At 41.6% G+C, this 24,032-nt stretch overlaps 5 protein-coding genes across 5 annotated transcripts; 2 read left to right on the top strand and 3 right to left on the bottom strand.

Annotated features, from left to right (window-relative positions):
- Positions 1 to 72: 72 nt before the first annotated feature.
- On the bottom strand, positions 73 to 444 carry Bfra_003345 (uncharacterized protein; the record flags this gene model as incomplete). Its single annotated transcript, XM_037333753.1, has 1 exon — positions 73 to 444. One exon carries the CDS (start codon positions 442 to 444, stop codon positions 73 to 75), a length of 372 nt encoding a protein of 123 aa, XP_037193840.1.
- An 814-nt stretch (positions 445 to 1,258) lies between these two features.
- Positions 1,259 to 1,549, bottom strand: Bfra_003346 (uncharacterized protein; the record flags this gene model as incomplete). The annotated part of the gene is made up of 2 exons (XM_037333754.1): positions 1,259 to 1,315; positions 1,406 to 1,549. The coding sequence occupies 2 exons, from the start codon at positions 1,547 to 1,549 to the stop codon at positions 1,259 to 1,261; spliced, it is 201 nt and encodes a 66-aa protein (XP_037193841.1).
- A 1,077-nt stretch (positions 1,550 to 2,626) lies between these two features.
- Bfra_003347 (putative c6 zinc finger domain protein) lies at positions 2,627 to 10,618 on the bottom strand (the record flags this gene model as incomplete). Its single annotated transcript, XM_037333755.1, has 7 exons — positions 2,627 to 2,718; positions 2,921 to 4,595; positions 5,453 to 5,749; positions 6,294 to 6,326; positions 6,400 to 6,860; positions 8,448 to 10,140; positions 10,190 to 10,618. 7 exons carry the CDS (start codon positions 10,616 to 10,618, stop codon positions 2,627 to 2,629), a joined length of 4,680 nt encoding a protein of 1,559 aa, XP_037193842.1.
- Positions 10,619 to 11,338: 720 nt separating this feature from the next.
- Bfra_003348 (putative transcription factor cys6 protein) lies at positions 11,339 to 14,171 on the top strand (the record flags this gene model as incomplete). Its single annotated transcript, XM_037333756.1, has 6 exons — positions 11,339 to 11,788; positions 11,843 to 12,056; positions 12,127 to 12,158; positions 12,347 to 12,759; positions 12,996 to 14,055; positions 14,112 to 14,171. 6 exons carry the CDS (start codon positions 11,339 to 11,341, stop codon positions 14,169 to 14,171), a joined length of 2,229 nt encoding a protein of 742 aa, XP_037193843.1.
- Positions 14,172 to 16,928: 2,757 nt separating this feature from the next.
- Bfra_003349 (putative alcohol dehydrogenase protein) lies at positions 16,929 to 18,100 on the top strand (the record flags this gene model as incomplete). Its single annotated transcript, XM_037333757.1, has 2 exons — positions 16,929 to 17,244; positions 17,298 to 18,100. 2 exons carry the CDS (start codon positions 16,929 to 16,931, stop codon positions 18,098 to 18,100), a joined length of 1,119 nt encoding a protein of 372 aa, XP_037193844.1.
- Positions 18,101 to 24,032: the final 5,932 nt, after the last annotated feature.

Raw genomic sequence — 24,032 nt, forward strand, 5'->3', positions numbered from 1 at the left:
AGCTTCGGGGAACTATCTAGTGACATTCAATCCTCTGATACATGGTAGAAAACCCGCATACTCCATCCCTCGCTATTTCTCTGCGGTTGTCTGATGAGAGCAAGGAAACTTAGTAGAGTTTATATTTGAAGCGAGTTGTGGAGATAGTTTCCTCACTTCCATCGTCTTAGGCGACGAGACTTCCAGAGGTTCCGAAGCAGACCTTGGAAGGTGTCGGTAAGTCGTCCTTGCTACCCGTGCATCTGTACCCTTTGTCTCGGAACTCGATCGCGCACTAGAATGTTTGTCGAATAATTGTCTTGGTGGTGGTTGGGATGGCTCGTCGAGCATGGGTCCTTCGATGAATTTACTTGTTCGGGGTTTGTTTTTTGTTGTGTTGAGAGCTGGGGCTAGGTTTGAGTCTTGATGCGTGGATGAGGATGAGGATGAGGATGAGGATGACATGGTGGGTGTGAGGTTGGGATTTAGGTTGAAGGGGTTGTTTGAGGTGGGGAGGATGAGGAGTTGGGAGGTCGGAGTTCGAAGTGTTTCGGGTGGAGTGGATATTTGAGGTCTTGAGAAGATGAGTGCCGAGGATGTTTTACAAATTCATAAGCAGATGATTTCGAATCTTGTTCTCTGATATCTTGTTTGAGTTCTTCGATTGTTCGGGAAAAATGAGAAGAATATGGATGCATATGAGAGTGGGACACAGAATCTATATGCTTATAGATGGTAGGTTATGAATTAGTGACTGTTTTTAAGTGTATAGTCAAGTCATGTTCCTAATGATATGATGACATGAATCTTGTGACTCCTGGAGTGAATGAAGACAAGGCATGACTGGGAAAATGACTGTTTGGGAAATGTTTTCATGTTTTTTTTTCAAGTTGGATTGTTTTGTTATACGGTGATAGGGTTTTGCCATGTGCTGTGTGTGCTTTGTAGCAAAGTGTTTATGGAAAATACAAAGATGGGTTGGTTGTTGGATTATGTATGGTACGATTTGATGTATTTCATATTGTGTACGGGGAGTTACGTGATGTTGGTAATATCAATTGGACAGTTGATATGTAATTTCTAGAGTATTTGGAACTTCTAAACACTAGCGATCTCTTATATACCTAACAGCAAATTTGATGTTCTCCATTCCTCATGTACTATTCCCATAAAGTCATGCTCAATAACACCATTTCCAATACTTCTCATCCTTCCTAAGTATCCCTCATAAAAGTCCATAAATATCTACTCAGTACATTACATTCACCATACACACAATCTACATAACCACACATCCACAACACGAACCTTCTCCTACTTTCACTGGCGCTTTTTTCTGGAAGAAAATCAGTTAGTAAATCAGATATCTCTATATATCTATGTGTCTATATGTATTTGTATCTGGGTAGATACTGAAAGAACTCACAGGTGGAGGAAAAATCGGCCGCGGAACAGGTTTACGAGTAATCTTATGCGGAACGGGTGCACATGGGCCATTAACAGATCTTGGTGCTGGCATTCCGATGGGTCCATCGATGTGTTCGGTGAACTTGCTGGCGTGGGGTGCCATTTTCTGAGGTATTGTGTGGCGTGGTGGGCTGGGATGGTGGTGGGGGGCTGGATTTGTGAGTTGTGAGTTGTGAGTTGTGAGGTATGAGGGGTGAGTTTGTGATGATGTGGCTTGATGAATGTTGGTGGATGATTTGGATACTTGAGTAAGTTATCTGTGATTGAAAAGTGCGGAACAGTTTGATATCTGTCAAGTTTAATGAGCTTTAATGAGCTTGAATGTACTGTTAATCTGGGATGTGGTGTTCTGAGTTTGGAAAGTTCTCTAAGCTGTGGAATTATATATTTCATATTACTCATGGTATATGATATGAGTCTTGGGCTTTTGTGGATGTACAGTCATAGTCGGGGGTGGTAGCTATGAGTGTTGATAGATAATTGGAGGGGGTGACTGATGGGGTGACTGATGGGGGTGACTGGTGAGAATGACTGGTGAGGAATGGTCTATGATTTTCTATGAGAGGACAAGATTCTACTTGTGCTATAGGAGTCTATGAAGAGGCAGCGATTTCATCTCTACATTGATTCTCATACCTAGTGGTCTGGCTGAGGAACGTATAGTATAGCTAGAAGCTGTGCTAGCGATCTATGCTACGGCATATTCGTGACATTCACTAGATTTCTGTTAAGAATCAGGACCGCTCATGGCTTCCTTGAACATTTAGATTTGGGAAATATATCACCTCCTAAATGAGGGCTTCGGGGCCTTCATTAGGAATAGGGAGTAGAGTTCTACTTTTGATTCTGTACTCAAAACTCAATTCCATGAGCTGTAGGGCGGGAAAAGGTTCTCCATAATCTTCTTACTAGATTGGGAAGATTTGAGCTTGAGATTCTCGTTATCTCATCTCGTCTCGTCCTTATTCACGGCTGGCGATAGGGTTGAAGGGGTAAGTGGGAGTATCTTAAGCGAGTTATGTGGAGTCCAGAGTGTTTAAATAGAGCGAGTTGCTTGAGATACACCTAAATTCCTTCCTAACCAAATTAGATTATCATGAAGAGATCCATTAATTTTATAGAAATCTATTTGAACAACGATTGCTTATTGTAAAGATCATTCATATCCAAAACACTGATGCTAAAGTCTAGTGACTGGTGACTTCAATATACCAACACTCCTCAAAGTGGAGAATTGGATGATTCCATAAGATTCCAGTGGTACCATCCCCGCTAATTGCTACACGCGGGATTACTAATAAGAATGCAATATCAAATATGCTCATAGAATCATAGTTTCCATGATGTGAGTTACATTTTCCACCACCGACGTTTCCTCTCCCCCTCTTTTTCCTATCCAAAAAAGTCAGCACACTTCCAATCTCATAACGAATCGAGGATGATACTTTACTCACAGAAGATGATACAGACGAACGTGGCTTGACTCTATCTAAACGTGACTGCGGTGATTTCAGAGGACGCCCTCTTCTTTTCTTGAGGGTGTTTGGGACTGGCCGCGAGGGTCTTGCTTCTAGCTTGTTTGTGTTTTCTGGTGGCTTGGGAATGAGTGGTGTTTGGGGTCTGTGAGGTCTTGATGATGGTGGTTGATGTGGTATTGCTGGTGGTTGATGTGATATCGGAAATCGTTGTAGATATCCTGTTCCTAACCGGCTATTATTCTCTGACCATCTGGGAATATTTGGTGCTCGAGGTCTGTAAGGTCTTGCTGATGAATGTATAGGTATTGCTGCCGGTTGGTGCGATGAATTAGTTATTGGCATTCGTTCTAGAAATCTTGTTTCTGACTGACTGATGTTTTCTGATGGTTTGGGAATAGTTGGTCTTCGAGATTTATAAGATCTTGCTGATGAATGAACAGATATTTCTAAGGACCGATGCGGCTGCGGTGTTGGCGGTAAAGATCTTGCTTCAACCTGGTGAATTCTTCCAGGTGACTGAGGAGTGGTTACCGCCCTTGACTTATGAGATCTTGCTTCCGACCGAAGAGATTCTGCTGATGACTGGTGGTGCTCTTCAATTCGACGATCTTGCGCTTCTAGACTGTCATATTGATTTGCTAACATTTCGAAGGTCAAGCCTTGTTGTGCCTGGAACTGTTGAACTGCCGAATGTATCCTGCTGGATCCGGGTCTTGAATGAGAAGGTTCCGAAAATTGCATCGAGGATCTTCGTGATGGGTTATGATGAATTGAGCCTGCGTTGGACTTGTATCTTTGCACTTCGCTTGCTGTTACTGTTTGTGGTCGAGCATGCTTGGTTTCCTTCAGAGTTTGTTGTAACTTTTGATATCCTTTTCTTGGCTGGAATTGCTCAAAATCGGAGAATTCCCTCATCTGCCCTTCGCTATTCATTATTAAAGGGGTTTGAGGTGGTCGTGAACAGATACTGCTTCGCGACGAACATGTTCCTGCTCCCGAATTCGGCTTAGGGGAGTTTGCTTGCGGTGGGATATCTCTTATCTGTGGCCGGATAAAATTGAGTTTCTTCCCAATTTCTACTTTTATATTCTCGTCTAGACGATATTCACATTTTTCTAATGGCTTTCTTGGTATTTTAAATTCAGATGACTTTGTAGGAAGTGGGTATCCATAAGTTTGACGCGTTTCTAGAGATAGACTATCATAGTAACCTGCTTGCTCCTTTGAAAACGTCAAAGCTGGTGGTGGTATTGGTGGGTCTTGAGAGTCTTGTGCTTGTGAGTACGGCTGTCGAAGTTCTTGTGATAGCCTAATAGAAGGAGGCTCCCTACTCCTGGTCGGCTCCTCTTGAGGAGACTCAAGGTATCCTCCTCTTGCCATATACGCAATCCGGCCAGGTTCTTTCGCTGGTGACGCGAAATTCTGGGATTTTCCCGTTTGTGAAGGCGTCTTTCTGGGCTCAGCGATGGAATTTGAGTGAGGAGCAGCGACTTCATGCCGCCAAGCTTCACCGGGCTTTCCCTGGGGCTCAGAGGACTTTTTCCGATTACGCCCAGGTAGTTGGAAGTGGAGTTTGGAGTGTAGCCATGATCGTTTGACAGTCCTATCATTTGGAGCTGACTTATTCGCCAACTTTGACTTTTGGAACGGATTGTGCGGCATGGCGTGAAACTGGAAGGTATTGAAGAGAACGAGGTAAACGATAGGTGTGTGTAAAGGTGTCGATGCTAGTAGAAATTTTGAAAATTATTTTTGAACTTGGTTATTGTATGAATTGTGAGAAAGTTCCCCGATCGTTGGAGATGGGAACTATACATATATCTGTAGGTAAGGACTATGAATGGTTAGCTTTTGTGGTTGTGTAGTCATAAGAGACTCCATGAGGCAAGAAATAATGTCGCTTATGACTCCTGAGATTATAACTCTTTATACGTACTTTCGAGTTCCTGAGCAGTCATATAAGTGAGAGGTCAAAAGAATGAATTTTTCTTAAAATGATGAGTACATATATCATGTCTCGTGTGGGACTGGAAGTTCATAAGTATTATACTTGTGAGTCCTAGAGTAGTCGGAGGAAATGTCTGGAAAGAATGACTCGGACAGCTGGGAAATGAGAAAGAATGAGTTATATAATGAAAGGATGGAATAGTTGTAGCTTATAGTTCTCAAGTTCAAAATATAGTCATATCAACGCTCATGGAGCGGAATTAACATACAAAGTTTGGAATTTGGGAGGCCAGTCTGGGTTCTTGATAAAAGAGACTGCTGAAGAAATGTGGAAAGCAACGATTGTGTATTGTACAGTCAGTGTATATCCTAAATCCATGTGCCAAAATACCACACCATCGGGAAACCTTCACAATTCCCATGAAAATTTACATCCTCTGAAAAAACAAAGCATCGACACCATGCCCAAACAGCCATACGCGGAACTCCATCTTCAGCCTACATTACCGAACAGCATCCACTTTCTTTCTATCAAAAAGTTAGCGTACTTATCTTATCTGAATAAGCAATTGATATATTACTTCTCCAGGATCTTTTCCCTTGATACGACCTTGGAAACCTTTCTTTTCCCCCATCTTTGCGAAGGTGACTTGACTTGGATCGTATTTCTTCTCTTCGACGGATGGTTTATAGGCTGCGATATTGCTTGGTTTGGCGTCTTTGTGCTTGACGTTAGGACCCTCAAAGCTGGAGAGGTCGCAGGGATTATAACTCAACGGCATTTTGGCTCTTGGAGTTGATGTGATTACTGGATTTTGAGACTTTAGGGACTGGGTCGTGGATTGGAAGATGAGGATTGGGCGATGAAGATACGAAGTCTTGTGGTTTATTTGAAGTGCTTCAAATAATTAGATTGTATGAGCCAGATATGTGAAAGTACCAATTCTGATCAATGTATGTAGAATTCGACTTAAAAGTTATTTGGAGTTTGAATGAATGTTCAGTTTTGGCTTCTTGAACACATCTACAGGAGAAGCAGAACTATTTATCTTGATTCGATATTCCAATGAGTCGCATCAGGGTTAAATGATATGAATCATAGACATGACTACTATTTTCGTGGTGAGTAATGGGAGAAAATGACTGGAAAATATGACCATTCAAAATATGGCTTTTGAATGAAAGACAAAAGAGTGATGAGAGTCTTAAGAATACATGGAGACAATTTCTATCAAATCAATAAGCAGTGAAATGCCCTCTGGGGCGCCTACAATTTTCTCAAGCAAAAATTGCATATTTTATAGTCTAAAAGTATTCGAAACTCCAGTTATATCAACACCTCGCAAGGCTACCGAGCCAAAACCCTAATGAAATACAGAAATGAGCTATGCTCATAACACCATTCCCAGCACCCTACATCACCAAGCAGCAGCCTCCCTCTTCACTACTAGTTTTCTACCAAAAAATATTAGTGTCATTCCTATATGTACGCAAGAATAATCATTTTTTACTTTACCTTCTGAGGTACCGGTCTAGAAACAGGTGGCTTGCGTTGAGCCCATACTGGCGGTCCCAAATCTTTTCTCGCTGTTCGATGGTCTCGAACAGGATGATGCGATTCTTCCCGCGCATTAGGTATGCCATGCATAGGTTTCTGTCCATATGTCGAAATAAGACTGACTGTTGGAGACGGCGGTGCTGGCTTGGGTTCTTGTCGTTGCTTTGCTTGTTCTTGCTGTTTTTGTGCGCGGTAATGTTCATCAGCACTAGGAATGTCATCTCTGGCATACTGATACCTATACCGGGTTGAGTCGATAGGAGGTGGTCTTTGCACGTAATTACGCGAGGCCTTCTGGTGTGAAGGGAACCAATATTCCTCGTAGTCTTGAGGGACAGAAAAGGTAGGGTCTCGTTCTTCTGGCTTCAAGGCACCTTGAGTGTCCCAGCCACTCCTGAGTTTTGAAGATGGCATTTTCTTTAGATTTGAGACTTCGTGGATTGGATGTCAAGATTCGGAATGAAGATTATGAGATCTATGGTAATATGATTGTGTGAGTTCTAGTGCTTAGTTTGAAGTGCTCTGAGTAACTTTTGGTGGAAGTTGGTAAACGTATGTGTGTTTGACGAATTTGGATGTTTTACTGTGGAAGTATGCTTTATGATTCGTTCCCAAGAAGATGGAAATGCATTTATATACACTACTTCAATGCGAGCTGTGAATCAAATCAGGTACGGTTATGACATCCACAGTCATACAAACAGATCCTCAAGATATTACAGTCATATAAAGAGGACTTGAGGAAATGACTAGTTCGTTTGTTCATCCCAAGCACATTTTGGAACCGTAGCAGCCCAGTCAAATTTTGTAATAATGGTACGAGACTATGAGACTGTCCATGCTATAAGGACCGTAAACTAATCTAAGCTCCTGGAGAAAAAAAAAGAACAGTTGTTGTCAAATAATACAGGAGAATCAGTAACTCCACTGATACCGATACCGTCCCGATGAAATTGATATGTATCATCAAAATCATATCTAAAATGCAACATTGGCTACTAAATGTGTGATATCACTTGAGCCATACCTTTCATCACCGCATGACCCCTTCCCCCCCTTTTCTTTTTTTCTTTTTATCAAAAAATGACTAGCATTTTTCCGCATTCTTCAAATTAGAAATGGCAGGAAGAGCCAATGAAAATTTCGTCATTGTGCTACTCAAAATAGCGATGCCGACTCTTGTCTGTAACGACCCATACTTCAGTGAGGACGAGTCTATCCTCGGTTCAAGACTAGAATTATGCTCCTTTGGAAACCCTGGGATTTCTCGCATGGGATTACGTTGAGAGGGTGGCATGATGAATGATTGTTGGGTTGATATTCGATAAGAGAGTAGAGGCGATGAGGTAGGTGGTGATGCAGCACATTCAGATATCGATAGCAAGTCCGAGTTGACGTATGCAAAAAGAATTACTGCCAATAAGCATCTGCAGGCAAACCAATATGTGGTTTTTAAGTTCAAACAATGCACTTTGAGATTGTGACTTTCATTCTCGAGTGAATGTAAACAATGATACGAAGATATGTATGCTACATGTGGCAATTAAATAGGTTGTATCAGCGTTCGTGGGAGAGTTATAGGGAATGAGTGAAGCAACGAGTGAACTTCAAAAATGAGCTGTCATTAGAAGTCACAATATAAGATGAAAGAATGCATAGCCTTCAATAGCTAGCTCCTATTGAGTTGATGATCATATAACAAATTCGCGAAAACTATACTATGAGAAGAGCGTGCCTTGCAATTTTCTTGATGTCCCCCAAGTTCCGCCCTTAAAGTACATATATTACAAAGCGCCTCATAAATTCTCTTCCGTAATCTGCGCCGGATCACTATCGGTATCTCTTTGTTGTTCACTTTTGCCTTCTTTACTATACGCCGACTCTGCCCATTAACCGTTTTGCCGTTGGAATCATTGCCCTTTCTCGCAACAAATACCATGTTTCAATTTTGTCAAGCTCCTTATTCCACGGTTCCGACTAGAAGTACCAATTTCCTTCCAAATCTGTGTTTAACAAACTGTCAAAAAACATCGTATTATCCACTTGCAAATTGGACCAATCATCTATTTGTTGTTCCAGCTCCAGCGGTGGGAACTGACTACTTTTAAAGGAAACAATAGGTTGAGCAGCAGCCCATGGGCAATTAAGCGAATTGTCGAATTCATTCTGCACTTGCTGTGAGTCTCCCGGGGTCATACTTTGCATAAGAGACGGAGTCGTATTCAAAGATTGAGCGTCGATAGAGGGAGTTGATTGGGTGATATTTGTAGCGGTTGTTGAAGACACAGGTGTACGTGCTATTGAAATTGTACCGAAATAAGGAATTGTGAGACGAAGATTTCCACTTGTGCTAGTTGATGCGAGAAGGGTTTTAATAACTTCGACACTTTGAGTGGCCATTACATCATCTTCTGAAGCGCATTCGCCCATGACACCCAAGACAGTTTCAACAAGCTCTCTGTCAGATCTCTTTTGACCTTGGACTGCGATTGTGTCGCCGCCTACTGGAGGGACTTCCAGTATACTCAAGAGAAGAGTTACGCTTGCCGTGAAAGCTCCAAAATCGATCACCTTGCAACAAAAAGATTTGGTGCCTGAGCGTCTGATGGTGAGATAGCGGGATATGATTTCTCGAGATGATTTGAGACAGGTAAATTTACTATATTCGTAACGACGCTCGGTAGCAGCTCGAACCATAAATGGTAAGTGTAAAAATGATTCCAGTTGAAAGTAGTAGATTTGTGACATGATTCGATCAAATTTTGAGGCGGAGTTCGGATCTTTACTGATGGTCTCGATATAACTTGGCACTTCCCACCAAGATGCAGGCATTCCCCTACCAATATTTTCGAGTTTCTCATCAAGGTCTTGAGTACTGGCAAATGCATGAATATAGTCGGATTGATTTCTCTCAATAATCCCTCCAGCCAAATTTGTAAGTTTCCTGATGAATAGAATGTCATGATCAATGTTAGGATTGCTAAAAGTCTCGTGAGATAAGATCACACTATCCTCCGCTCCAGCAGGCATGCCTAAAAGTAAACTCAAATATCTGTCTGCCTGCATCAAGCTTCTCCAAAGATTGACTCCACCAGGTGGCAAAGGTGTAGTACTAAGCTCTTCGCGTTTATGTAAACCCATAAGCTGACCGATATTCATAGCTCGACGGAATGTAAGCCATGCGCGACGTAAATTCCCCGCATTCATATGAAACAATCCTTGGAGTACTAAACATTCCAGTCCTTGAACAGAAGCTACAAGTTCGTCATCTGAAGTCACGAGCCCTGACACTGTCGATATGATCTTATCTACTCGAGCTTCGATACTAGTGGTGATTCCTAATTGGCTTGCGTCGTATCCATGAGGTACTTGCTGTAAGCATACAGCCATGTAGAGAAGTATTTGTGCTATCATTGCGGGACTTTCTTTTGCGATGCTGGGAACATTGAATGAATGATTCGGATTAAATGCTGATGGCTCTAGCATAATATGAGCTGAGTGGTTTGTCAAAGAATGTATCAATAGCCAGCAATCAGAGAAAGAGCAGAGTATGTTCGTGGCTTCCTGTGATGGAAGAAGTTCCATTAGAACATCTTTGATCCTTTCAATCTTTGTTGGTATGCAACATTGCTTAGTGGTTGTCTTTTCGCCACTTGGTTGAGATTTTGGGGTTGTGATCTCGGATTGGCTTTCCTTTTCTCGGCGACCTAGCTTTAAAGGATGTGAGCAAATATACCATGTGGGATGTAGAACCACTCACAACAGGATTATCAAAAAGGGAAAGAATAGGTACAGTTGTAGCACTGTCGTATCCATTTGAGGCGGTGTTTACAAATGGTGCAAGAACATCACCAGTACCCATGCTTTCCGGAGTATGGATCTTAGTCGCATTGTCTTGCTCTTCATACTGTTCCATTTTAGACATCAATCTTTCGAGAACAAGCTCTATACGACCGAGGCGTTCACCAAGCTGAGGACCGCCTGAAGAATCATGTTCTTCTGGATATTCTTGACTTATACAAGTCGTTCCACGTGATAAGCAACCAGAACAAACACTAACGTTCTCAGAACTCAGTTGACACTTGACTTTTCTTCTTTTGCATTCCCAACAACTTTTAGTTCCTTTTCTAACGCGTTTCCTACGATTTTCATCTTCGGCTAGAGCTACTGAAGCTGGTCGAACCGACATTTGGATAGTGCGTAGTGGAAAATTCCAAGAAGCTTGAATGTCTCTCGAAGTTTGAATCTTGCAACGAGCACAGGGGTCGATAGCTGGTAGTGGGGATATCAAGCTATCTCCGGGTTGCCGGGGTCGGTGGATCTGTACTTTTACGCTATCAACAGCAACTTTAGAAGTCTGTTTGATCGCCGCAATGTAGTAATATGATTTGTCTTCTGATGTATAACACGGAGAGAAGATGGGGTTTCTTGAACGTTGGGAGTCGTTTGATTTTTTGAGGGTCTCACGTAAAGCAGAGACATTCAAGGCAATTTCCCTATGTTTCTACCGCCGCATTCCGCCGAACGAAAGTTCCACGTGATCTATCCTTCAACGCATCAAATTCTGGTGGCTCCGCAGCCAACATCACTTCACCCAATTATCGGCTACCATTCAATATCTGATCTGCAGCATGCTGACTTGCTCGAGCTTGATTACATATCACGACAAATCTTACATACATTCCCGGATTAGCAATTAGTTGGCCGGTTGGAAGAACCGACCATTCCGGAAGTCTGTATCTAGATTTGATGAACAAACAACCCTCGGGCTTGACTTTTGGTACCAAATATCCCGTACAATACGTGAGCGCTTTATCCCGACTCCTCGTTTACCCGTGTTCTCTGTTTCAGTTCTGTTTCAGAACCAATTGATAGTGATGATCTCAGATTGGTCAGCAATCAATCAATCATGGATAACACAAAACGTTCCGGACGAGGAGAGCGTGGAGAGCGAGTAAATGGTCAGAGCAAACTCACAGGTACTAAACTCACCAGACGTCGTGTACCTCTATCATGTCAAGCTTGTAGGGTAAGAAAGCTAAAATGCAACAGAGAAAAACCATGTCAAAATTGTGTAGTAAGGGGAGATATAGCCATCACTACTTGCTCATACGCTGAGAAGAATGACGCTCGTTTACCGGGGCTTTCTACTGTTCAACCGGAACAGGAAGACATGAGAGCACGAATTAATCGATTGGAAAACTCAATTCTATCTGTAATTTCTAAGGAGAAAAAGAAAACCATCCCTCCTCTCTCTCCAAGTCTCGGAGAGAATAATGATGATCACGTCGGTCAAGCAGGTGGTCAAAAATCTTCTGTCGATACAAGGAGTACACATTGGGATTCGATTCTCAACGATGTGAGCAAGACCACAATCTAACATAAATGTCACCTTGCTGAAACTTCAAAAAAGCTCGGAGCAATGAAAGATGCATGGATTGATGACCACGATCAATTCGAGACATCATTGCCACCAGCAACAGCTTCTTATCGACCAAGTCTATTAGGGAGTCTTACTGAACCACCTGATCGTGCAACGATACTTGCATCTTTGCCTTCCAGGAAAGAGGCAGATAAGCTTATGGAACGATTCTTTGAAAGTTATAACCCTTCCATACCAGCGTGTTGTAAGTGACCACTGACCATAACTATATCTATGCTGGATTGGTGTATCAAGGAAGCTCACAAATGATAAAGATTTGTTCCACAAAACAACCTATATGAAGCAGGTGAATTTTCCCATACTACGTAAAGTGGCCAATAGCGTGGACAAATACGTCTGATACAAAAGATCTTTTATCTTCGAATACGATTGCATGTTTCGAAGAAAATTTTGTCTGGGATCTCTCGTTGTTGAACTCAACTTCGCAATTGGAACCTCGATCTCGTGAATATCATCGGCTGACCTATCCCATAGATTGAAAGTTTCTGGGAAGAACCTCATAAAGCTCGAATCATTTGGATTGGTCTATACTTCTCAACAATGTGTTTGGCCCTGCAATCCTATGCCCGTAACAATGACATACCTCCTGAATATCAAGATACATTAGCGACAGTCATAGAACTTTATCGTATCCGCACCGCCCAATGTCTAATAATAGCTGATGTCACAAGACCTGTTTACTTGATGATAGAGACAATGCTATGTTACGCTTTCATTGAGTATGCGTATGAACGAGATGGTGATATGGGTACTTGGCTTTTATCCGGGAATATCATGCGTCTAGCGCTGCAACAGGGATACCATCGTGATCCAGATCAGCATTCTGGTCTCAGTGTGTATGAGGGTGAAATGCGACGCCGTGTTTGGCTGATTGTTACACAGCATGAGTAAGTAACTTTTGTTTGGGGACTTTTCAATCAAATAAGGCTTTGCTGGCCTGGTGGGCTGAAGTACGGAAGAAATGTTCGATGTGTTGCCTGATTTTGTCAATTCGAGCATTGGCAATCTTTCATTACAACTTCTCTGAGTAGAAACCTGAAGCTAGTGGAAGTTCTCGGGTGTATATGGCCCACACGATGATTGCCCACACTCAACACCGCATCGTACTAAAGTTGAACAACAGGTTACTTTTCTCCGTTCAAATCGGACTTCCAAAATCCATCAAATTCGCCGAATGCGATACCAAAGAACCCCGCAACCTGTGTGTAGAAGAGCTTTCCGAAGACATGACCATTCTCCCCCCATCCAGACCTGATACTGAAAGCACACAAAATTGTTACCAACGCGTCCAATCTCGGATTATGCGTGCCTACGGCTATGTCATTGAATTCCTTCACATCGTCGAACCCCAACCATATACCGAAGTAATCAAACTAGACGAAATGCTGAAGAAATACCATGATCAAATTCCCCCGCATCTCCAACTCGGTACTTTTTCTCAAATGGCTCACGACACCCCATCCACTGTTGCCGAAAAATTCTTCCTCCAAAATTTTTACTACAAAGCTACACTTCTTCTTCATCGCAAATATTGGAATGCCACACTACCCGGAAACCCAGATGAATTTCGTTGGTTTTCAAGACGTATGTGTGTACTATCCTCCATGGCTCTTCTAAACATCCAAGTCAGCATGCACGAAGCGAGTCAACCGGGTGCAATACTAAAGGACTTAAGATGGTGGCATTTTTCCATGACAAATCATGATTTCTTACTCGCAGCTATGATTATGTGTTTAGATTTGAATACGAATCAAAGAACGGACCCAAGGAGTGGGGGCATGAGTTATTGTGCTGTTGCTGAAAAGAAAAAGTTGGAGGCGTTGATCATGGCGAGAGATATTTGGAGGGAGGTTGAGGGGAAGTGTAAGGATGCTAAAAGGGCAGTTGATATCTTAGACAGTTTGATCAAGAGGTTGACGGTAAAGGTACAGAACAATGTTGTGTTGAATGTAAATCCGGATTGTGTTAAACAACCTCCTATTGTTACGACTACGAATCTGGCGAATGCGGAAGTGCTTGATAATTCGGTACCAATATATACAGATATCTCTGTGCCGACAATGTTTACAAACCAAGACGCCAGCTTCAATGATATAAGTATGATTCCGGAAAATATGTTCGATACAGGAGGAATTTTTGGAACCTTTGGGGAACAAGTCGATGTACCGGGAGATTTTGATTGGGTGAGTTACACGCCCTCCCATACTACTGTTTCATACATGGCTGACCGAAAATTCAGGATGCATGGGATCAAATTACTATAGGTCCGCATGCTTTAGCACAAGAAAGGAATTTGTAAATGCGCGAAAACTATTGGCTATAGTGATGATATGCATATAATTGCTAGCTCCGCAGAATCAAGATAATCACAAATTTGGATGGATTTACTGGAAGTTTCCTTATATATATATATTATCAATATAGAATTTTCTTGGAATTTGCAACAGTTCTCCGTCTCCGTGCCTTTCCTATAAGAACTGCATGCTGAAACCGAATCCGCTCTTTTCTTTCTCTAACAACACACAAGATTCTGGATTGTGGCTTACAGGTGAGCGGAGTGATGGTGTGGGTTCCGATTAATTGTCTGGAGAAAGCAGGATTATTGCTGCTTGATATGGATACACGAGAGGGCAAATATGGGTGTCGGGTGATCTAAGAAATTGGCAATGAAAGGAATTTATGACAATGAAGTTTATGAAAATGACAATGCGGAATCAATTTGGAAGATGACAACAATTGGAAGTCTTGGACGGTGAAATCAAGCATGATGCCAGTTTTTGACCGAGTATCAGGTTATTCAAATTTGTTCTATCTCTATTCAGTAGCCCTACTGATTCTAAAGGTAAACGTGGTTTTCTCTCCTGTCAACTTTTCGGTATCAAGTATTATTCGATAACGAAACAGTAAAAGCAAGGAGGAATCTTATATACTCATACTTTTTTCTCATACTTTTCGCTTTTTGTTGGATTTGGCTATGCGTACACGGTATTTGCGCGGCAACCTGTGAGCTGCGTTGGCGAAGCTCCAATCAGATTCAACGAATCAAATATAACGATTAAAGTTGTACTTCATAATTCTTAAAATCTCTATCAGACGAGATTCTGCGGAACGTGTATAAGAGACCCCAAGTATCTAGAAACTTTCATCACAGATTACCATAGGAAACAAATCCGAGTGAGAAATTATGGCCTGTAGAAAATATATCTAGTTCTAGGAACGTGTGGAAAAGCAACTCTGCTTGTGTGAGACTAGAGCTCAGGGTGTAGATGTGGTTGCAATTGTACGTTTACGGCATAACTGACACCAGTGAAAAGCGTCATTGACGGCGAGCGAAACGAAGCGACAAAAATGGACATGAGCGGCCCGGAACTTTCATCCTGACTACCGCACGCCATTCCCCAAATTTTTCTCATCTCTTTACTCTTGAACATAATTTAGGTTCAGAATCTTGGATTTGCAGCAGCAATAATTACTCGCGTGGTCTGTATTAGATTGTTGTAAATGGGGGTTCTATTTAGTATAAACCCATCTCTAATGATCTCTCTCGGTACAGAACCACAAGGAGTGCTTATATAACATTGGTTCTCGATCTCGACCGCATGAGGACTCGTGAGTCTCGGCTTACACAGCTTGCAGATGCGGTACTGATGGGAGAGGATCCTCTCGAAAGTGCTAGGGGACTCGCACACGAAGCTTCCCATCTCATATTCCAGCTCCTAGCTTCCAGTCCCAACTTCGCTCGAAGTTCCAGGTATAGAGTTCCCAAACCCCGCATCTCCTGGAGACCATGTCAAGGCACAGGAATTCAGAACAATCATTGGTCAGACTTCCACCAGAAAACTTTCCCCTATTTCACGATCGACTTTGCTCGATCAATCGGTTCTCTAACCATTTTGGGTTTACGTTGTTATTGAAGATTTGACGGCAGTGAAGAAGACACGGTAGTTAGGATCCAATAATGACAGTCAATTCCGAGTTTTTGAGAGACAATACAATACCTCTGCCAAATGACATGTCTTCCGACCTCTAACGAACGACCCATGAGTTTTCTTGAAGTGTTGTTGTCCATCACATAAAACAATCAACACTAGTCGAAATAATATCCATTTGCCTACTGAATAGAGGAATCCTCAATATCGCACTCTATTTTACAAAGCTTAATATCCTGCCATCATGCAGTCATCACTTCTCCTAATAGCCTGTCGACGCTGTCGTAGACACTCTGCTACCAAAGCCAGGCAAGCAAACGATTCATCGGATAACGGCACGGGAAATACCCACATGCTTACCGAAGAGCACCCGTTAGCTCGCCAAGCGCCTGATGGATGATACCGCGCTTGTAGAGCTTATGGCAGTTATGACGATTGTGGACCCCTTTCGATCGATTTTAATGGAGTTCCTGCCTGCTTGGCTTACCTAGGGGGTGTATCACATCGCTTTGTAAAGACCCATTGGGATTGACTTTAGCAGATGGCAAAAGGCAAGGAAATCTTAACTTACTTTCGAATTGTATTTACTTTGATAGATGGAACTGGTATAACTCATCTACCTTTGATGAAGATTAATAATAGAGGACGTCAGTATTGAAGATACAAATCACAATTAACTCACTAGTTTTGTGGAAAGCTGTACCTATGGAGATTTGAGGGGTTGAAGAATCGAGAAGTTGAAAGGTCAAAAAGCGGGTTCGTTTGACAGCACATCGAAAGTCCTTCGAGAAGATCTGGATCAATATGTAGCTTCCAAACTAGAAGTCTAGTGCCTAGGCATACACAATTAATTTTTGGTGTCGATATAAATTTTCGATTTCGGTTCGAATAGATCGAGTTTCAGAAAGTCCTATATCCGAGCAAGCCTGCTTTGAAATTTACCTTCGGAGTCCGCAAAAATTTCCGGACGGTGACACGATCACAAGTGAGTCGTGAGTGACGGTGCGATTGATGTGTATATAAGAATAACTTGTAACCCATTCACTACCTCAATCGCATCATCAGATTCTGTACAGACAAAGTGATCTCGACCACTCCAAAACTCTTTTCTAAAATTCATCGCAATCATGACCGGTATGAGAGTTGCTCAATTGTTGGAGCAAGGAAAGCCTTTGGAAGTAACGACAATCGAGAGGCCAACTCCAGGACCAAAAGATGTTCTCGTCAAAGTCGAGGCCGCTTGTCTTGTTCCGAACAGTATCAATGTTATAACAAAAGGCCCAGGCCCATATTTTACCTTGCCGGAATTACCATGTGTTTTCGGTTTGGATGCTGCCGGTGTTATTGAAGCTGTAGGAGAAAATGTTGTTGGGCTAAAGGCCGGGGATCGAGTTTATGTTGACCCGCATATATCTTGTGGCAACTGTAAACAATGTCGAAAGGGTAAGTTTGGCGGAATATCGAGAATCTTTGTATTTTTGGCTAACAAAATGCAGGGAGGAAAGATTTATGCACCTGGGGATGTCTGCGTGCTTACTTCGGTAATGGAACCCCAGAAGGAAAGGCAATTCTTAAGCAATATCCCATTGGTTCACTCTCACAATATTTGTTATCACCTGATGCGAATATCGCCGTGATTCCTCCTTCGATCGACATTAACACCGCAGCTCGATTCGGCTACATCGGTACTTCATATGCAGGTCTTAAGAAATGTGGAATGGGACCTGGAAAGACACTTGTAATCAACGGTGTGACAGGTACTCTAGGATATGCCGCCGTAGCGATTGCTCTTGGTTTTGGCTGTACGAAAATTCTGGGAATTGGACGTAATAAAGAACGTCTGGCTGAGATTGAAGGAATGGCCACGAAGGGACGTATCGTTGTCCGTTCCACTGAAGATGAGGGGGATCTCACTCAGTGGATTAAAGAACAAACAAATGGATTAGGTCCCGATGGTCTTTACGATTGTCTTGGTAATGGAGGTGATGCAGGTGGTACCTCCAAACTGATTAGCTCTTTGAAACGTGGTGGAAGAGTAGCACTGGCTGCTGGTGGAGTGGCCGGTGATATCACTCATTCTTATGGCGAAGTTATGGAACAAGATGTTAGTGTTAACGGGACACTGTGGTTTACCAGTGAGGAGATAGATGAGGCTATCGAGTTGATTGGTGCGGGAGTCATTGACTTCTCATTTCTTCAACACAAATTCTTCTCATTAGATGAGGTTAATGATGCGTTCAAGGCCGTGGGAGATCGTCCTGGTGGAGCTATCAATATTATTGTACAGCCACAGGCATAGAACAAATTTTATAAGAGAACGCTTTTAGATAAACAATCACACAATGCCTTATATCCCATTTATTATCCATCCTGATATCACAAAACTGTGTCTGTCAGAACTAGACTTCTTAGGGGCGCTTAGTCAGAACACAAAATCAACCACATTCCAACATTCATTCACCTCCCACACTTTGATGCACGAAAGATGCCTTGTAGAAAAGCTTCTTCGTGCCACTCAATTATGAGATAACTTCTCAACACAAAGGTATGAGAAACCGCCAGTTTCGATTCGGTAATCTGAAGAGACAACATAGTTCCCAACAAGCACATCACCCATCCATCCATTGCCATCATGAAATATCACCTACATCCATAAAGAGCCTGAAGCTTTCTAAACAGAAACGGGGCTAAAACCATTTCCATCACTCATATACCCCACTCCGTCCAGGATATTCTCTCCCATTGCGTTCGGCTCATGAGTTCGTGCCCTGTGGTGGCAGAATCCGTGGTTGACGAAGTGATCCTTTCGTAATTGCCATAAATTCTACAATACCTTCATTATATATTAAATAAATCGTTTTTAAAGTATTAATATAATCAATCTAAGTCTCTATATCTTACAAAGCTTATTCTAATCAATAAGTTCTTAGTGAATTTCTTGAATTCTAAAAGATTAATTGAAAGTTTCGGCTTGAGGCAACAATTATCTGTCAAGTAGAAAGCTTCTAGGTTTTACTTGCTTTTCAACCCCCCCCCTCTCTTCCTTTTCTTTTCCTTTTAAATTGATTTCCTATTAGATTTTAATAAAATAATAAAAAAGTTCTTTTAAATGTTTTAATTAGAATCTATTAAGAATTACTAATCTTTTTATTATACTTTTATCTTAAATCTTTTATTAAATTCGAATTTATTTATATAAAGATTGGAAATAAGCCAAATTCTTGTTTATTTAATACATTATATATTTGTAGCATAATAGTAAAGCTTATGATTGAAGAATAAATTGAAAGTGATATACTTCCGAAAGAGTCTACTCCCCTTTAAACTTTCGGCTAATACTTTCCATCCACCCTTTAGTTCCTACACTTATTCCCCCCCTCTCCCCTTTAGCTTTAGTTCACCTCTTTGACCTCCTCCTAGTTCGTATACTTACTCCCTTCTGTCCACCTTATCTACAATTCTAATATTCGAAGATCTCGAAATTCCTAAGGCCTCTTAGAACCCTTATTTTCTTTTTTTCTATTAAAATTCAATAATAAATGGGTTGCAAAAAGAACGAATTTAATTTATCAATAATAAAAAGCTTTATTCATCATTAACGAATATATATATTAATATCATAATGTACGAAATAGAAATTTGTATAGGGGTTTATATTGAATTTCTCTTCGTCCGGAATATTAACTTTGCCACCACAGGGGTGTCAGTCAGCGAACGTTGATTTGGGCACTGTAGTCAAATACTAGTCATTTATCAAAAGTTTCAATTCGTAGCTTGAGGTTGTTTTTACTTAATCTTGGCTATAAGTACATAGAAAAGGCATCGAAGGATCAGCTCCTTGTAATTATTTTGTACGTATCTGCAAAAAAGAGGGGTGTGTGTGCCAGGCTCTGCGCGCTTCCTAAAGACGTGTAGTGAGATTTTTATACATGTTGATAAGGGAAGTTTACTGATAAATGGTGATAATAAACACATCGATGGACTTTCAATAATATCTGGCTCTAATGTAGCTCATTGTCATTCAACACTACGAGAGTCTCGTTGGTGAACTAAGTTCGCAGTATAAATCTGCAGTACTGCAGTTCTCCATCGCCCATGAAAATTCTTGATAGGTCATGATATTCTCATAGAGCCGAGAATCATTCAATATCTCACTAGCGTCAATCTTAACAACAGCCGCATCAATGCAACTTGTTATATAAACTTCTGCAAGGTCTTCTCTACAGATGAAACAAAAACACTAATACGATGAATCCTCCTGATATCAATGTTGTGATGGATGCTCCAAGCTTTCCAGTGCTTTCAAATTTTGTAGACTTCTGTAAAGATTTCATCTACAAACTAAACACTATCTCCAACACGATGATTCCTCCGACATCAACGACACGATCAATGCTCCCAGCGTTCAAGTGGCTTCGAGCTTTCCTAAATTCTCCCTCTTACCTAAGGAGATTCAACTTAAGATATGGTTCCAAGCCCTTCCAGAAGGAGAAATGTTTCATGCAAGTGAACATGGAATATATCCGCCTTTGAAGCCTCATACACTATACAATGTGAGCTTCGAGTCTCGAGAAGTGTTTCTCAAATATTACAAAAGGCTCGGTACTCATACCGCGGGTTGTAATAACGCCAAATGGAATCAATCTCCCGTCTTTTACAGTCCATCAGAGGATACGATCATTTGTCAGGCTGATTTGTCAGGCTGATTTGTCGCGCACCTCCTGGTTGTATAGCCTTGGAAACAAATTTCTCTGCCCAGACCTACTTTGTTGCCACGAGAGGAAAATGGTTTTCGCCGAGCTTCGTCACATAGGCTTTCTAGCGGATCGCCATCACTACGGTATCGGGGCTCCTGCTTCTTACCGTAACGACGCTTTTGATAGTACTTTGATGTTGAGAGATGAGAATATGTCTCTACGCAGAACTCTTTACAACCTTTCCAATGATTGAGTCTTTCAGTTTAGTGATTGGATCCGACGTCGTCCAAAAGAGGACCAGAGAAGTTCCCGGAATGCGATTCTTGTTTCACTCGAAAGAGGCAATATTGGAGGAAATCTATCGAGAAAAGACCGAAGAGATACGCAATACTATCGAAAAGTGGGGAAGATTGCATCCTGAAGTAAACCTCCCACGCATTGAGATAGTTTGCGCTTCCGCCGACGTACTATCAAGTTTACTAGCATACTGAGATAATGGGGATATGGGTTTTCTTCAAGGGAGATTGTTATCAGACATTCTATTCGATTTTCTCGACAAGGTATTGAGACGAATTTTGAGAGTGGGAGGGAAGAAAATTATTGTGAAAGTGTTTTCACTTGTGAGTGACATGTCTCTTGGGGGATTGTAAATATCAATTTAGAAAACTACGTGCGAAAAAGATCACAATATACACATTTCCTTTCTAGCACTCTGTGGTGAAATTCATGAAAGTTCTATGACTGTCCATAGATTTGGATGATCTTGTGGTAAGTGAGTGATTTGACAATCGATATCTATAGTCAAGTGTATTACTTCGAGACCTCTAAACTTCCAATTCTCACATGTTTCGTCGGGTTACCTAAAACTTGGTGAATGTAACACTACAAATGACCTGCTTGTCAGCAAATATGACTGCACAAGCCTTTACCAACTACCGGCTAGGTGAAAAACTTCCTTACACTTAGCGTTAATTTTCATCTCAAAAGTCTAAGATAATTGGCACGCTGATCTTACGTCATGTCTATCACGGAGTTCAAGCATAGTAAATACGAATTCAGCCCACGGCTATCAAATTTATCATTTATGAATAGGAAAGGAAGTCGGGTAGTTGATCCTTCATTCTGCTCTCCTCATATCTTCGAGACCGGGACGGGTATTAACTCCTAGAGTTTAATGCATGTGAGGTAAGTGAGAAGGATATGTCGTCAATAAGGAAAGTTCAATGCGGTTGAGCTTAGCATATACAATTTCTTTCGTACCAAGATGTTGCTTATGCTCCATCCCTACACTTCTAGATGTTTGCACTTGTGATTTATCTTGTATCTTTCACTGGGTAAAACGTAGTCTCCTCATCCTTGAGGGAAGTATGTTCTTGATGCAAAAAGTGTATAAAGGGAGGAAAAGGGTGAGATTTATAATATCCCTCAATTCAAATGATAATCCAACATACCATATTCACCATCATCAAATATCAATATCTCTCACCTCAACCTAACAAGATCAAATGTTGATATCAGCATAACAATGACACATAGATCCTCTGACAAGAGTTTCTGAAAATGGCAGTACTCACAACATTCTCAACCATGCAGAAAAGGCTCTATCCCTCCAATAAATTTGGCACATCCGTAGATGTTCATTCTCTGTCTCCTTTTCGGCCCCCACTGAAGCCATGATTCATGAACTCAATGTGACTGCCAATATGAAGTCTTCCACGCATTCATCAAAACTTTATGAAGATACAAGAATCGGGAAATTACAGTGTTTATATACTCCTCCCTGTTCAACCCAATTTCTTTTCTGAGTTCTGGGATGCTGTGTAAGAATTCGAAATAGAACTATAGGGCGGGGATTATTATACGACTCTGATCACTACTTGAATATCCATGTTACATTTCGAGAATCCTACTATTTAAAGTCTACTAATCTCCCCAAATCTCATTCTCAGACTCAAATCCTGAATAAGGTAGATAATCTAAGGGACTGATGCCACAGAATCCTCAGCCAGGCTGTGAGAACACGAAACTCATAATACAAATCTCTGTGAAGAAACGGGCAGACTCGGTAAATCGGGAGATATAAGATAGAATGAGAATGAGCAATAGTAAAGTAAATGGTGACAATAACTAGGATTCGACAACGGGACTGTCATTCCAAGAAATAACAAGCGAGTGAATGCAAAACGGTAACAATATCTTCTCACCTCCTTCAATATCACCATCAATGTCTGTTTATTCGTCACTCTAGAGTTTGAAACTCCCCAAAGCCCCTCCTATCCAACATGACGTTCCCGTTCCCATCCAATCACAGTCTTCGACACTGGAATACCAGATATTCGTCATCGCACACAATCACCGTAGGGTGATATCGAAATATACGAAAAAAGAATCTCGTAAGGAGGAGGAAATGTGGTTTGCGCACCCGGTGTCCTCCTCTTTTCTCTTTCCTAATCCCAAGATCTCAAAGAGTTCTGCCAATCTTCTTTTTGACTCCCATCTTCCAGTTTCTCAAAGCTACATCCTCTTATCCCTGTACCGATGTAATCTGGACGGATAAAAATTCAACGTACACACACACTCTACACACACAGCAAAAATTATCCTCTCCACAATTTCCACATCCGAGAAATCCCGTCCAGGAAACACCCACCCAGGAATGAAGTTTCTCGTGTAATAGTCTTCTCTTCATTTGAATCAGCATACACGCATGCATATAGCCAAACCCATTTGTCCTCCCAAAACACCTATAAAATCACTCTCGTCCCCTCCCACGGTATTCGCTACATTCTCTGGAAATATCATGATATGTATAATTCACCCGAGAATTACCAAGACCATACTCACACACACAGAATTTATACTAACCCCCTCCCGCCCCCTTTCCGCTAAGCCAAAATAATAATCGCACCAACCAATATACCCAACCTAACAAACAACAACACAAACCCTTCATACACAAGAAAAAAACAAACTCCAACAGTAAAATCAAACAGCTCAATCAATACCTCCCCCAATATCTTCTCTCTCACCGATCTCACTCCATCACTCATCATTACCCACCACCATCTAAATCCAAACCTCCCTATCCCTATTGTATCCCATCCTATTGTATCCTATTGTATCCTATTGTATCCCATCCCATCCCACCCCATCCCATCCAACAACTCAAACCCACCAATCCAAATAATCTTCTACCCAAAAACATCACTCAGATAATGCACAAAAATGAGATTACAAACTATCCACAGAGAATATAGAGAGATATTATATCAATACACCACAACAGATCCTCACAATTCACAATTCACCAACCAATCACTCACTCACTCATCACTCGCTTGCTTCCCAACCTCTCAAGGGCCGCTCAAAACCCCACATCCCAATCCTATCCTATCCTAATCCACCCCCACCTCTCTCTATATCTATATTAACCCCCCCCCTTTCTCTTCCCCCATCTCCTCAAATCCTCACTACAGACTCGAACCAAGTCATACGTCAACATCCGAGAATCGCTCATCCGATCAATCACTCTAC

This window comes from Botrytis fragariae (assembly GCF_013461495.1).
Source record: "Botrytis fragariae strain BVB16 chromosome Unknown tig00000045, whole genome shotgun sequence".
Taxonomy (NCBI): Eukaryota; Fungi; Ascomycota; class Leotiomycetes; order Helotiales; family Sclerotiniaceae; genus Botrytis; species Botrytis fragariae.